The following is a 16,485-nucleotide window of genomic DNA, read 5'->3' on the forward strand; positions in this document are numbered from 1 at the left end:
AATACTGCTTGGCATCCTGTTTTCTAAAAAACTGAGGGCAAGAGGATGGCATAATAGGCTCAGGAGAAGGGGTCTGTTTAATCTATAGGTGCTTCAAGTTGGGACATTTGAAAAGTGATTCCTAATTCTGAGGCAACTGATGGCTTCTCTTAAATGTTTCCTCAGATATATCTAACAAAGTTGAATCTTTGTTGACTCCTAAAGCTGACGAAAGGGTCCACAGAGGAAAGAACTTGTCATGGTTACTGGCAAAGCTAGTAGATGATGTGAACGGCCCAATTTCTGTCCTTAGAAGCAGGTGTTTTCCAGGTCAGCCTGAGGCACACGCAGGGGCCTTACCCCAGTGGTAGAGCTCACATAAGAGTCCATGAGAAGACTATCGAACATGGCAGCTTCTTCATTAATCAGCTCCACATTTCTCCGTTTAAAAAGCTGAAAGTAAAGAGACAGTGGTTAAGAGTACTCTCTGAACCAAAGAAAACAAAGAACAATCCAATGTTAAATTATGGCATAACTGACAAGGATATACTAGAGTAGCTGAGAAGTGAGGCCAAGCTTTATACATTAGTCTCCCCTTATTCAGTTTTCCTTTCTATTATTTTAGTTATCCAGTCAACCGTGGTCTGAAAATATTACACAGAAAATTCCAGAAATGAACAATTCATAAGTTTTAAATTGCATGCCATTCTGAGTAGTGTTGAAATCTCATGCTATCTTGTTCTGTCTGGCCCAGGATGTGAACATCCTTTGTCCAGTGCATCCATTCCACGCTGTATACGCTGCTGCCAGTTAGTCACTTAATAACCAACTTGGTTATCAGGTGGCAATTGCTTGTGTTCAAGTAACCCTTATTTTACTTAGTAATAGCCACAAAGTGCAAGAGTAGTGATGCTGGCAATTCAAATGTGCCAAAGAGAAGCTGTAAAGTGCTTCCTTTAAGTAAAAAGATGAAAACATGGAAAAAAACATAGTATATGTAAGGTTCAGTAATATCTGCAGTTTCAGGCATCCACTGTGGGTCCTGGAATGTATTCCACAAAGAGAAGAGGAGACTACTGAATACTGACATGGAAAAGATATTCAAGGACTTGGAGGCAGAGGCAGCAGTGGGCCAAGATCACGCCACTGTACTCCAACCTGGGCAACAGGGCAAGATCCTGTCTTTAAAAAAAAAGAAAAAAAGGAATGATAGTATAGCAAAAGGGTGGGCAAAATCAGGTTAGGTTGGCCAGGCACGGTGGCGCATGCCTGCAATCCCAGCACTCTGGGAGGCCAGGGCAGATGGATCACTTCAGCTCAGGAGTTCAAGACCAGCCTGGGCAACATGGCAAAACCCTGTCTGTACAAAAAAAAAAAAAAAATCCACAAAAATTAGCCGGGCGTGGTGGTACATGCCTGTAGTCCAGCTACTCAGGAGGCTGAGGAAGAAGGATCACTTGAGCCCGGGAGCTTGAGGCTGCAGTGAGCTGAGATCATGTCACTCACTGCACTCCAGCCTGGGTGACAGAGTGAGACCTTGTCTCAATAAATAAATAAATAAATAAATAATAATAATAATAATAATAATGATGATCAGGTGACTGAATCTGTTGGCGGGGTGGTGTGGGAGTGCAGATGGTGAGGCATTATTATAGTCTCAGGCTGGGCGTGGTGGCTTACGCCTGTAATCCCAGCACCATGGGAGGCTGAGGCGGGCAGATCTGGGCAGATCACAAGGTCAGGAGTTCGAGACCAGGCTGGCCAACATGGTGAAACCCAGTCTCTACCAAAAATATACAAAGTTAATTGGACGTGGTGGTGCATGCCCGTAATCCTAGCTACTCGGGAGGCTAAGGCAGGAGAATTGCTTGAACCCAGGAGGCAGAGGTTGCAGTGAGCAGAGATCGTGCCATTGCACTCCAGCCTGGGTGACAGAATCAGACTCCGTCTCAAAAAAAAAGAAAAGAAAAGAAAAGGTAACAAGGAACTAGAACTAGAATGTTACAGTAAAGACATAAATGATGTCTAAGTTGGTCTAACTTGTGAAAAGGGGATAAGGTCAGTTTTCTCTTTCTCAAAGCTCCCAACATTTATTTACAACAAAGGAAACTGGATGAGTAGCTCACTCAGTAAGTAAGCTACTTTTCTTTTTTTTTTTTTTTTGAGATGGAGTTTCACTCTTGTTGCCCAGGCTGGAGTGCAATGGCACGAACTTAGCTCCTGCAACCTCCGCCTCCCAGGTTCAAGCAATTCTCCTGCTTCAGCCTCCCAAGTAGCTGAGATTGCAGGCGCATGCCACCACGTCCGGCTAATTTCTGTATTTTTAGTAGAGAAAATGAAGTTTCACCATGTTGGCCAGGCTGGTCTTGAACTCCTGACCTCAGGTGATCTGCCTGCCTTGGCCTCCCAAAGTGCTGGGATTACAGACATGAGCCACCACGCCCGCCTAGTAAGCTACTTTTCTACAGGGCAAGTCAGGGTGCATGGTGGAGGCCAACCATAGGGGCTTGTTTCCCAGAATAGTATGTTTGAGAATACTCCCATTAACTCACTTGTTGCTCCCGCTTCTGCTTCCGGAGCTGAATGCCCTCTTCCTCTCTTCTTCGTCTCATTTCTTCAGGGTTTAGAGCATTGTTCTTATAGCTCTTCATTCGATAATTGTCTTTCCCTGGGCTCGCCATGGTCTCTAGAAGAAAAGATACACATTGCCAAAAACTCTTGAGAGGACAGCATTTCCTTTTCACTAGACTTCTATCCCTACCCACCCTTCACCCTCCCCTACTCTGGGGGGAATACAGCTCTCTGGGAGCTCTCAATAGCGCCTGACATCTCTACCCACCCCCCAGCCCCAGTCTCCTTTAATTACAATAAGCTTGCTAAACAGGTGGTATTAAAGCAATTGGTATAAGCTTAGTAGTTAAAAGTGTGGGCCCTAGAGACAGATTGTCTGGGTTCACATCCTGACCCTTTACTTGTTAGCTGTGCAACCTTGGACAAGCTCCTTTAACTTTTATTGCTTCAGAATTTAATCTTTAATAAAACAGGAACACATCAGGCACAGTGGCTCCCACCTGTAATCCCAGCGGTCTGCAGACCATACTTTGAGAAATGCTGTTTTTTGTTTTTGAGACAGGGTCTCACTCTGTCACCCAGGCTGGAGTGCAGTGGCACGATATCGACTCACTGCAACCTCTGCCTCCTGGGCTCAAGTGATTCTCCTGCCTCAGCCTTCCGAGTAGCTGGGATTACAGGCGCACACCACCACAACTGGCTAATTTTTATATTTTTAGTAGAGACGGGGTCTCACCATGTTGGCCAGGCTGGTCTCAAACTCCTGACCTCAGGTAATCCACCTGCCTTGGCCTCCCAAAGTGCTGGGACTATAGGCATGAGCAACCACGTCCAGCCAAGAACTGCTGTTCTAAGCAGTGAATTACTCAGTTGTAGGTAAATAAATGTTAACTTGACCAGCTAGTGCCAAAGTTGTCTTCCATAGTACTGCCACTGACAAATATCTTGACCAATACTTTTGACAATCTACTGGGTGTCATAAAGTATTTCACAGAGATGATTATTTGCATATCCCAGATTACTAATGAGGTTAGATTTCATGTTGTTATTAGCTATATGTTTCCCCTTCTGTGAAAAATGTTTGTTTCTGTATTTTTAAATATTTTTCTTCTTTTTTTTTTTTTTTTTTTTGAGACAGAGTTTCACTTTTGTTGCCCAGGCTGGAGTGCAATGGCACCATCTTGACTCACTGCAACCTATGCCTCCCAAGTTCAAATGATTCTCCTGCCTCACCCTCCTGAGTAGCCGGGACTACAGGAGCCTGCCACCATGCCTAATACGGCTAATTTTTGTATTTTTAGTAGAGACGGGGTTTCACCATGTTGGCCAGGCTGATCTCGAACTCCTGACCTCAGGTGAACTGCCTGCCTCGGCCTCCCAAAGTGCTGGGATTACAGGCATGAGCCACTGCGCCTGGCCTGTTCACGTTCTTTTAAATCAGTTATCTGTGACTGTGTACTTTCTTCATCCTTAATATTGTCTTATTTGTGCCCTCTTTTGTTCTTGAGAACCTTTACCAGAGACTTGACTATTTTTATTTTAGTCTTTTGAAAGATCCAAGTTTTAGCTTCATTGAGTCTTCTCTACTATATGATTTCTATCCCCTTTCTACATTTTTTCTAATTTAAGTCGTATATGTAAGTAATTAATGTTCACACTATACTTTTTTTTTTTTTTTTTTTTTTGAGACGGAGTCTCACTCTGTCACCCAGGCTGGAGTGCAATGGCGCGATCTTGGCTCACTGCAACCCTCCGCCTCCTGGGTTCATGTGATTCTCCTGCCTCAGCCTCCCAAGCAGCTGGGATTGCAGGTGTGCACGCAGGGCTAATTTTTTTTATTTTTATTTTTATTTTTTTTAGACAGAGTCTCCCTCTGTCGCCCAGGCTGGAGTGCAATGGCGCCATCTCGGCTCACTGCAAGCTCCGCCTCCTGGGTTCACACCATTCTCCTGCCTCAGCCTCCCAAGTAGCTGGGACTACAGGCGCCCGCCATCACGTCCAGCTAATTTTTTCTATTTTTAGTAGAGATGGGGTTTCACCATGTTAGCCAGGATGGTCTTGATTTCCTGACCTCGTGATCCATCTGCCTCGGCCTCCCAAAGTGCTGGGATTACAAGCATGAGCCACCGTGCCTGGCCCCACACTATACTTCTATATTACCTTTCTAAGGCTTATACATTTCCTTCAAATTAATATTTGTATTGTAATTCCATCCTAAATATCTAATTACTTTTGATTTATTCAATTTACATAAGTGTCCCATGTGTGCTTGAGAAGAATCTGTATTCTTAAATTATTGTGCATGGCTTTCTGAATATCATGTCCATTAAATTAAGTTGTCATCATGTTGTTCTTTATTTATTCATTATTTTTTGAGATAGGGCCTCACTCTATTGCCCAGGCTGGAGTGCAGTGCACGATCACAGCTCACCACAGCCTGAACTTCCAGGGCTAAAACAATTCTCTTGCCTTAGCCTGAGGAGCTGGGACTACAGGCTCGTACTACCATGCGTGGCTAATCTTTACGTTTTTTTTGTAGAGATGGGGTCTCGCTATATCGTCTAGGCTGGTCTTGAACTCCTGTCCTCAACAATCCCCCTGCCTCAGCCTCCCAAAGTGCTGGGATTATAGGCATGAGCCACCATGCCCATCATGTTGTTCAAATCTTCTATTAATGTTTCACTTCACTAATGTTTTCCTTATTGATAGTGAATGTAGCCATTTTACCCCATAGTTTAATTTTGCTCTATGTATTTTAATACTATTTCATTAGAAGCATACAAATTTAGAACTGTTGTATCTTGACTGTGAATAGAAGTTTGTTATAAAGTGAGCCAAATTATTCCTTAACAATGCCCTTTGTTGCCCTTTTTCTTTTGTTGGATATTAATATAGTTATCACTTCCACTTCCAGCCATGATGGAATAAGAGGGATAGGATTTCCCCCTGTTGCTATGAACTGTTTCAGACATCGGGCAACAGCAATGCAGAATTGTGATTCTCCAAGAGGGAAACGAATTAAGTGAGCTCTACTTGTCTCCTTGGCTTTCTGCCCAGAGGCACATTCTATAGCAGAAGAGGGGTCCCAAACAGCACCACGGAAATCTCACTAGTGGAGGAGAGACTAGAGACTTCAGTGAGACTGAGATGGCTGAAAACACTGAGACAGCATTCCAGCGAGGAGAGAAATAGGCAGAAAAAAAAAAAATTGGGAAATCTGTTTGGGGTTCCCTAAATCTTTGCTGAAGACTAAGGATGCATACATGCTGGGTGAAGCTCCATGAGTCACACAAAGGGCAACTGAGAAGCTGTATGTAAGCTCAGCAGTTCCCAGAGCTCGCACAGGGCTGAGAGACTTTAGACAAATCTGAATGGGGATTTCTCCCTGATCACTTCACGCAGGGCATAGTAGAGACCCTAAGAAGGGCTATGGCTTAGTAGTGGGATTAAACTATTCCCAGAAAAGGCTACTCATGAAGCTTAAAAACAAGCCTTACACTGCTAAAACAGAACAGCTATAAAACGCCCTACATCCTTTAAAAAAAAGACAACAAAATCCAGACACTAAAAACATAAAATTCACAATGCTTGGAATCCAATTAAAAATTATGGGCCAGAGCCAGGCATGGTGGCTCATGCCTATAAATCTCAGCACTTTGGAAGGCTGAGGTGGGAGGATAGCTTGAAGAACCTAGGAGTTCTTCAAGGCTGCAGTGAGCTATGACTGCACCACTGTACTCCAGCCTGGGCAACAGAGTGAGACCCTGTCTCTAAAAAACAAAAACAGCCGGGGCGTGGTGGCTCACGGCTGTAATCCCAGCACTTTGGGAGGCCAAGGTGGGCGGACCACGAGGTCAAGAGATTGAGACCATCCTGGCCAACATGGTGAAACCTCGTTTCTACTAAAAATACAAAAATTAGCTGAGCTTGGTGGCACGCACCTGTAGTCCCAGCTACTCGGGAGGCCGAGGCAGGAGAATCACTTGAACCAGGGAGGTGGAAGTTGCAGTGAGCAGAGATCATGCTACTGCACTCCAGCCTGGTGACAGAGGGAGACTCTGTCTCCAAACGAACAAACAACAAAAAGTACTATACATGCCAAGAAGCAGAAAAATTGTGACCCATAGGAGAAAAATCAGTCAAAAGTTAGATCCAGAAATGACACTTCAGTAGATAGTAGGATGGTTTCAAGTGCTCTCATATATTAGTAACTGGATTCACACGGGAAAAAAATTGAGAGGCGGACAGAAAAACATTTACAAGCAAAGACTAAAAATTGGCAGGGCATGGTGGCTCAAGCCTGTAATCCCAACACGTTGGGAGGCCGAGGCAGATGGATCACTTGAGGCCAGGAGTTCCAGACCAGCCTGGCCAATATGGTGAAAGCCTGTCTCTACTAAAAATATAAAAATTAGCCAGGCGTGGTAGCTGGTGCCTGTAATCCCAGCTACTCGGGAGGCTGAGGAAGGAGAATCACTTGAACCCGGGAGGCGGAGGTTGCAGTGAGCCAAGATCATGCTACTGCACTACAGCCTGGGCAATAGAGTAAGACCCTGTCTCAAAAAAAAAAAAAAAAAGACTAAAAATTTTCCACATCTAATCCCATTAACCCTAAAAGCTATGCTAATCCTTAAGCAAGATAAAAACAAAGAAAATCACAAGACCCATCACAACCAAAATCTTGAAAAGCAGCGATAGATAAAATCTTAAAAGCAGCCAGATAAAGACCTATTAAGACCAAAGATAAGAATGGCCTAGCTTCTTGTCAGAAACCGTTAAGTCAGAAAACAACAAAACATTTTTAATGTTCTGGAAAAAACAAAAACCTGGTAAACTAGAATTTTATATCCAACAAAGATACTTTTTGAAATGAAAGCAATTCAGCACGTCATGGGCTAAATTAAAAATAATATTAATAAAGACTTTTTCAGATAAAAGCTGAGAGACTTTTTCTCTAGCTGACCTGCACTAAAGAAATGCTAAAATTCTTCAAGTAGAAGGAAAATGATACCAGATGGAAACTCGGATATCCACAAAATGAAAAACACTAGATATGGCAGATAAACATAAAATAACTTTTTTGCCATTTAAAAATTGTCTTTAAAAAATAAGGCGCATGGACACACACACAAAAACAGGGAAGCATGGCCCATTCACGGAATAAAGTAGAAACCATTCCTAGCTGCGTGTGGTAGCTCAAGCCTATAATCCCAATACTTCGGGAGGCCAAGATGATAGGACTGCCTGAGGCCAGGAGTTAGAGAGCATCCTGGGCAACATAGGGAGACACTGTTTCTATTTTAAATAATTTTATAAAAATAGGAAACCATCCCTGAGGAAGCCCAGAGACTGGACTTACTAGACAGATTCTAAAACAACGGTCCTAAATATGCTCAAAGAGATAAAGAAAAACCTGGACAATGAACTGAAGGAAATCTGAAACACAATATATGAATAAAATGAGAATATCAATAAAAAGAAATTATAAAAAGGAACCAAACAAATGTTCTAGAGCTCAAAAGTACACTTATTGAAATAAAAAATTCACTAGAGGGGTTCAACAGCAGATACAAGCAGATAGAAAAAAAAGTAGCAAACTTGGAGACAGATCAATTAAAATTATCCAATCTGAGGAGCAGAAAGAATAAAGAATGAAGAAAAATGAACAGAATCGAGTGGACCCATGGAACACCATTAAAAGGACCAATATGGCCGGCACGGTGGCTCATGATTGTAATCCCAGCAATTTTGGAGGCTGAGGCAGGAGGACAGCTTGAGCCCACAGTTGAGACCAGCCTAGGCAACATAGCAAGATCTCATCTCTATTGAAAAAAAAGTAGGGGGGCCAGGCACAGTGGCTCATGCCTATAATCCCAGCACTTTGGGAGGCTGAGGCGGGTGGATCACAAGGTCAGATGTTTGAGACCAGCCTGGCCAATATGGTGAAACCCCATCTCTACTAAAAATACAAAAAAAATACCCAGGCGTGGTGGCGTGCGCCTGTAATCCCAGCTACTCAGGAGGTGAGGCAGGAGAATTGCTTGAACCTGGGAGGTGGAGGTTGCAGTGAGCCGAGATCGCACTCCAGCCTGGGTGACAGAGCGAGACTCCTTCTCAAAAAAAAAAAAAAAAAAAAAAAAAGAAAAGAAAAAAAGAAGAAAAAAAAAAAAGACCAATATACACCACATTATGGGAGTCCTAAAAGCAGAAGAGGTAGAATATTTGAAAAAATATGGTCAAAAACTTCCCGAATTAAATAAAACACATGAATCTACACATGAAGGAGCTCAATGAACTCTAATGAAGATATACACATTTGGGATACTGAGGCAGGTGGATCAACTGAGGGCAGGAGTTCGAGATCAGCCTGGCCAACAGGGTGAAACCCTGTGTCTATACTAAAAAAAACAAAAATTAGCCAGGCATGGTGGCACCTACTAAAAAACCAAATATTAGCCAGGCATGGTGGAACGCACCTGTAATCCCAGCAAGTGGGGGGGCTAAGACAGGAGAATCACTTGAACCTGGGAGGCAGAGACTGCACTGAGCCAAGATCATGCCACTGTACTCCAGCCTGGGTGACAGAGTGAGATTCTGTCTCAAAAAAGAAAAAGAAGATATCCACATTGAGACACATAATCAAACTGATGAAAGCCAAAGACAGAATCTTGAAAGCAGCAAGAAAGAAGTGACTTATCACATACAAAGATGCCCAATAAGATCAACAGGTGATTTCTCATTAGAAATTATGAAAGTCAGGCTGGGAGCAGTGGCTCAGGCCTGTAATCCTAGCACTCTGGGAGGCCAAGGCAGGCGAATGGCTTGCGTTGGAGACCAAGAGTTCAAGAACAGCCTGGGCAACATGGCAAAACCCCGTCTCTACAAAAAGTACAAAAATTAGCTGGGCATGGTGGTGTATGTCTGTAATCCCAGCTACTTGGGAGGACGAGGTGGAAGGATCACCAGAGCCCAGGAGGTTGAAGCTGCAGTGAGCCGTGGTTGTACCACTAGACTCCAGCCTGGGCAACAGGGCAAGACCCTGTCTCAAAAAAAAAAGAAAAGAAAAGAAATCACGAAAGTCAGAAGGAAGTAGAATAAGAAAGTGCCGAAAAGAGGCTGGGTTCGGTGGTTCATGCCTGTAATCCCAGCACTTTGGGAGGACAAGGCCAGACGATTACTTGAGCCCAGGAGTTCAAGACCAGCCTGGGAAACAGAGCAAGACCCTGTCTCTACAAATAATTTTGTTTAATTTAGTTGGGCATGGTGGCGTGCACCTATGGTCCCAGGTACCTGGGACACCTCTAAGTCAGGAGGATTGCCTGAGCACAGGAGGTTGATGCTGCAGTGACTTGTGATTGCACCATCACTCCAGCCTGTGTGACACAGCGAAACCCTGTCTCAAAAACAAAACAAAACAAAACAAAACAAAAAGCAAAGTGCTGAAAGAAAAACCGTCAAGCAAGAATTCTATATCTGACAAAACTGTCCTTCAAAAATGAGGGAGAATTATGACATTTCCCTATAAACAAAAACTGAGGGGCTTTGTTACCACTAGACCTGCTCTGCAAGAAATGCTGGCTGGGCCTGTAATCTCAGCACTTGGGAGGCTGAGGCAGGAGGATCACATGAGCCAAGTTCGAGACCAGTCTGGGCAATGTGGTGAAACCCCATCTCTACAAAAAAAAATATAAAAATTAGCCGGACGTGGTGGTATGCCCCTGTAGTCCCAGCTACTTGGGAGGCTGAGGTGGATTGCTAGAGCCTGGGAGGTTCAGGCTGCAGTGAGCCGTGACTGTACCACTGGACTCCAGCCTGGGCAACAAAGCAAGACTCTGTCAAAAAAAAACAAAAAACAAAAAACTAATGGGAGCCCTTCAGGTTGAAATGAAAGGACACAGTAACTTGATGCCATATGAAGAAATAAAGATCTCTGATAAAGGTAACTATATGGGCAGATATAAAAGCCAGTATTACTATACATCAGTTTGTAACTTTTCATTTCCTACATGATTTAAAAGACAAATGCATAAAATAATTATAAATCTACATTATTGGTCACACAATGTTTAAACATACAATGTGTGATGACAACAGCATAAAGGAGGAAACAATGCTGTACATGAGCAGTTTTGTATGCTTCTGAATTAAGCTGGTATTGATTCCAACTAGAGTGTTATAAAGTTAGAATATTAAGTGTAATCCCCATGGTGTTCACTAGGAAATATCCAAAAAACTACATGCACAGAAAATAAAAATTAAAAATATACACAAAAGGAAATGAGAAAGGAATAAAGAGAGCTGGAATAGCTACATGAATATCTGACAAAACAAACTTTTAAGTCATAAACTGTTACCAAAAAGAAAGGACATCATATGGCCAATTCATCAAGCTATTAAAAAACATATGCAATAAACAAGAGCCCCCAAACATGAAGCAAGTTCTGACAGAAGAGCAGAAAAAATATTTGGAGACTTTTTTGTCCCCACCAACTGTGGCCTACAGATATTTGGAGACTTTTAATGAACCACGTTCAATAATGAACAGAACACCTAGACAGAAGATCGATAAGTAACAGAGGACTTGAACAAAATTATAAAGTAGACCTAAGAGAGATATACAAGGCATTCCACCCAATAACAGCAGAATATACATTCTTCTCAAGTACAGATTCTCCAGGATAGGCCATATGTTAGCCCACTAAAAGTGTCTCAATAAATTTTGGAAGACTGAAGTCATATAAAACATTATCTCTGACTACATGGAATGAAGCTAGAAATCAGTAACAGAATGATAACTAGAAAATTCACAAATACACAGAAATTAAGGAAGACATTCTTTAAAATGTCAGAAGACTCATATGTCCTGATTTCATAACTTACTACAAAGGTACAGTAATTAAAACAGTGTGGTACTGGCATAAGGATAAGCATATGGACATACAGAATAGAATTGAGAGTCCAGAAATAAACCCTTACATCTACGGCCAGCCAACTGATTTTGAAGAATGATATTATGTCCATTCAGTGGAGAAATAAATATTTCATTGTATAGAATATTAGCCAGACCAGGCGGGGTGGCTCACATCTGTAATCTCAACACTTTGGGAGGCCGAGGCGGGCAGATCACTTGAGGTCAGGAGTCTGAGGCCAGCCTGGCCAACATGATGAAACCCCGTCTCTACTAAAAATACAAAAATTAGCCAGGCATGGTGGCGGGTGCCTGTAATCACAGCTACTCAGGAGGCTGAGGTGGGAGAATCACTTGAACCTAAGAGGCAGAGGTTGCAGTGAGCTGAGATCGTGCTGCTGCACTCCAGCTTGGGGAACAGAGCTTGCTCCATCTCCAAAAAAAAAAAAAAAAAAAAAGAAAGACAAATCAAAACCACAACAATGATTCAACCTGAGAAAGCTGACTGAAAAAAACGTATATAAAAAAGTTTTGGCCAGGCGTGGTGGCTCACATCTGTAATCCCAGCACTTTGGGAGGCCGAGGTGGGTGGATCACGAGGTCAGGAGATCGAGACTATCCTGGCTAACCCAGTGAAACCCTGCCTCTACTAAAAATACAACAACAAAAAAATTAGCTGGGTGTGGTGGCGGGCCCCTGTAGTCCCAGCTACATGGGAGGCTGAGGCAGAAGAATGGCATGAACCTGGGAGGCGGAGTTTGCAGTGAGCTGAGATCGCGCCACTGCACTTCAGCCTGGGCGACAGTGTGAGATTCCGTCTCAAGAAAAAAAAAAAAGTTTTAGGCCAGGCACGGTGGCTTACGCCTGTAATTCCAACACTTTGGGAGGCTGAGGTGGGGAGATTATCTAAGGGTGGGACCCTCCAGCCTGGCCAACATGGAGAAATCCCATCTCTGCTAAAAATACAAAATTAGCTGGGCATGGTGGCACATCCTTGCAATCCCAGCTACTCGGGAGGCTGATGCAGGAGAACTGCTTGTACCTGGAAGGTGGAGGTTACAGTGAGGCGAGATTGTGCCACTGCACTCCACCCTGGGCGACAGAGCGAGACTCCACCTCAAAAAAAAAAAAAAGTTTTAAAAACCACAATGACATACTACTCCACACCTACTAGGATGGAGTAAGAATAATAAAAGCACACGCTGGCTAAGATCTGGAACCTGGTGGATTGCTGATAAGAATGGAAAATGGTGCAGCCATTGTGGAAAACAGAATAGTAGTTCCTAAAAAAATTAAAAAGAATTACTATATAATCCAGCAATTCTACTTTTATACTATTCCTCCCTTATTCAGTTTTGCTTTGCAGAGTGTCAGTTACCCATGGACAATAGTGGTCTGAAAATATTAAATGGAAATTTCCAGATAAAAACAATTCATAAGTTTTAAATTTCATACTATTCCAAGTAACATGATGAAATATCACGCTAACCCATCTATTCCACCTGGGACATGAATCATCCCTTTGTCCAGTATATCCACACTGTATACACTGACAGTTAGTAGCAGATATTGCAGTGTTTGTGGTCAAGTAATCCTTATTTTACCTAATAATGGCCCCAAAGTGCAAAAGTGATGATGCTGGCATATTGTTATAAGTGTTCTATTTTATTATTATTGTTCTCAATCTCTTATTGTGCCTAATTTACAAATTAAACTTCATCATAGGTACGTATGTATAGGAAATAATATAGTATATAGGGTTTGGTACCATCTGTCGTTGCAGGTGTCCACTGGGGGTGTTGGAATATATTGCCTGTGGATAAGGCAAGGACTACTGCATATGGATACCATGGAATATCATTCAGCCAAAAAAGGAATGAAGGTCTAACACATGCTACAACATGATTGAACCTTGAAATTAATGTGCTAAGTGAAATAAGCAAGACACAAAATATTCCACTTACATGAGGTACCTAGAGTCAAACTCAGAGACAGAAAGAAAATTAGAGGTTACCAGGTGCTGAGAGGAGAGGAAAATAGGGAGTTATTGCTTAGTGGGTACAGAATTTCTGTTAGGGGTAGTAAAATATTTGGAAATAGTGGTGATGATGGTCACATAACATTGTAACTGTAATTAATGCCACTGTATTGTACACTTAAATTGAAAATTTTGTTACATATATTTTACCACTAATAATTTTTTTTTTTTTTTAAGACAGAATCTTGCTCTGTCACCCGGGCTGGAGTGCAGTGGTGCGATCTTGGCTCACTGCAACCTCCACCTCCCAGATTCAAGCGATTCTCCTCAAGTAGTGGGGATTACAGGCACCCACCACCATGCCCGGCTAATTTTTTGTATTTTTAGTAGAGATGGAGTTTCTCCATGTTGCCCAGGCTGGAATAATTTTTTTTTTTAATCGGCATTGTAGCCTGGGCTCAGGCCTGTACTGCCAGCACTTTGGGAGGCCCAAGTGGGCAGACTGCTTGAGCCCAGGAGTTCAAGAGCAGCCTGAGCAATATGGTGAAACCATAATCTCTACAAAAATATACCAAAATTAGCTGGGCATGGTGGCATGCACCTGTGGTCCCAGCTACTTGGGAGGCTGAGGCAGGAGGATTGCTTGAGCCCAGGAGGTTGAGGCTGCAAGTGAGCTGTGTCTGCACCTCTGCACTCCCTTTGAGGCCCCTGATTATCCCTGTGAGACTAACAGAGTAGACAACAGATTTCTGAAGGCAGCACTATGAACTGCTGTCCCCTATTACCTGACACATAGCTTTTCATGACTGAGCCTGGGCTGTCCTGGACGCTAGCCTCTCCTTCAAGCACAGCTGACAGTGAAGCTGGGAGGAGAGCCATGCTGAGCTTCTTTAGTCACCATGGTGACAAGAAACTATCACAAATATTTGCTTATGACTTCACTGGGGAAGCAGACAAGGGAGGTTAGATTGGAAGGAGGAACATCTGCACAAGCACATCTGGAATCTCAGGGATCCAGCAGGCCAGCGGCTTTTTCCATTATGTACTCCCTTACTTGCTGTGGATGAATTTTTTAAAATTCACAATACAAATAAACTTTTCTAGCATCTGGCTGTCCTAGACTGTCTTTGGGTTTTCTTAGTCAAGGAACTCTCTCAAAGTGAATAGGTCTCTGAAGTCACACCTTTCATTTCTAGGGAATGTCTAATGTTGCCATGCAGTTTCTAAGCTTTTAAAACCAAAGAGCTAGCAATGATAATACAAAATAGGTAGGGGCCTTAAAATGGCTGAATCATGTCTGTTCCTAATTCATATTATGAAGTCCTAAACCCCAATACCTCAAAACACATCTATATTTGAAGATAGAGTCCTTAAAGAGGTAATTAAGGTAAATAAGGTTATTGGGGTAGGCCCTAATCCAGTAACTGGTGTCCTTAAAACAAGAGAGGGAGAACAGCATGTGAACATGAAGACAGCTATATAGAAGCCAACAACAAACAGCTGAGAATAAAACAACCCTTCTGACAACCTTTTTTTTTTTTGAGACAGGGTCTCGCTCTGTCACCCAGGCAGGAATGCAGGGACACAATCTCAGCTCCCTGCATCCTCTGTCTCCGGGGTTCAAGCGATCCTCCTGCCTCAGCCTACTGAGTAGCTGGGATTACAGGTGCAGGCCAGCACGCCTGGCTAATTTTTTGCATTTTTAGTAGAGACAGGGTCTCACCATGTTGAGGCTGGTCTCAAACTCCGTGATCCGCCCGCCTTGGCTTCCCAAAGTGCTGGGATTACAGGCATGAGCCACTGCACCTGACCTCTTCTGACAACTTGATCTCAGACTTCTAGCCTCCAGAACTGTGAGAAAATACATTTCTGTTGTTTAAACCACCCAGTCTGTGGTTCTTTGTTATGGTGGCCCTCGCAAACTAATATAGGCCCTAATTACCTAATCTAAAGAAGGCACCGACTCCTGCCAGTGTCTGATATCAAATTCAAGTTAATTAAGCCTTGTCTTTAGACCTGGGCAAAGGCGACAATCGAAGTAAACTGCTTTCATGAGACACAAGGACACGCCTGTAATAAGAAAGGTTAAGATTCACTTAATAGGCCAGGCACGGTGGCTCATGCCTGTAACCCCAACACTTTGGGAGGCTGAGGCGGGTGGATCATCTGAGTTCAGGAGTTCAAGACCAGCCTGACTAACATGGTGAAATCCTGTCTCCACAAAAATATAAAAATTTGCCAGGCATGATGGTGGGTGCCTGTAATCCCAGCCACTTGGGAGGCTGAGACAGAAGAATTGCTTGAACATGGGAGGCGGAGGTTGCAGTGTGCCAAGATCGCGCCACTGCACTCCAGCCTGGGTGACAGTGTGAGACTCCGTCTCAAAAAAAAAAAAAAAAAGGATTCACTTAAAAAAAAAAAGCCCTAACGGATAAATGGAAAAACTGAGGCTCACTCAGGTCACACATTAGTGAGTAGCAAGATTGCCATAGTGCTCCATTTAATCACTGGTATGTTTAACATTTTGAGATTCATACACATTTTAAACTCAGGCCAATTGACTGTTGAGCCTCCCCTCCACCACCATACCAGATTTTCATAGGAACTCACCTTCACAGTACAAATTTTCGTTTTATTAATACAATGAATTCTCACCCTAGACCACAGATCCAACCAACCACAAACCTGAAGTACATGTATGGACTAACACCTACAACATCAGGATTAATTCCCCCAAAGCAGGTAAAGCCAGCCATGATGCTGGGATGTGATGGGTGAGAAGATAACACACAATACACAAGTGATAGACACAATAATAAATCCAAAGATTTCACAGATGTTCTTCCAAATCTTACCTGGCCCAGTTTCTTACCAAAGATGCCATAAGAAAACATCAAAGATGGCTTAAATTTTGCTGTCTTCTTACTGGTCTACCTATTAGTTATTTACTATAAATTAATACAAAGTTGATGGCAAAATTTGGGTATTGTTGTAACTTTGCCAGCTAAAAACACACTGTAGGAACAGTTCTAGGAATCTCACCTCCTGT

The 16,485-nt window shown here is 42.9% G+C and overlaps 1 protein-coding gene across 5 annotated transcripts in view; it reads right to left on the reverse strand.

Annotated features, from left to right (window-relative positions):
- KPNA6 (karyopherin subunit alpha 6) overlaps window positions 1–16,485 on the reverse strand; it is a 68,677-nt gene that overhangs the window by 19,310 nt on the left and 32,882 nt on the right. For 3 of the 5 annotated variants that reach the window (XM_019014408.4, XM_019014413.4, XM_055390652.2), the window contains 2 exons: window positions 2,532–2,665; window positions 340–432 (listed from right to left, as the gene is read on the reverse strand). In XM_019014408.4, coding sequence (XP_018869953.1) covers window positions 340–432; window positions 2,532–2,665 — 227 coding nt within the window. Of the gene's footprint in view, window positions 1–339; window positions 433–2,531; window positions 2,666–14,221; window positions 14,348–16,485 lie in introns of those variants that run through there. The other 2 variants (XM_019014402.4, XM_063700737.1) reach the window with 1 other exon arrangement.

This window comes from Gorilla gorilla, chromosome 1 (genome assembly GCF_029281585.2).
Source record: "Gorilla gorilla gorilla isolate KB3781 chromosome 1, NHGRI_mGorGor1-v2.1_pri, whole genome shotgun sequence".
Classification (NCBI taxonomy): domain Eukaryota; kingdom Metazoa; phylum Chordata; class Mammalia; order Primates; family Hominidae; genus Gorilla; species Gorilla gorilla.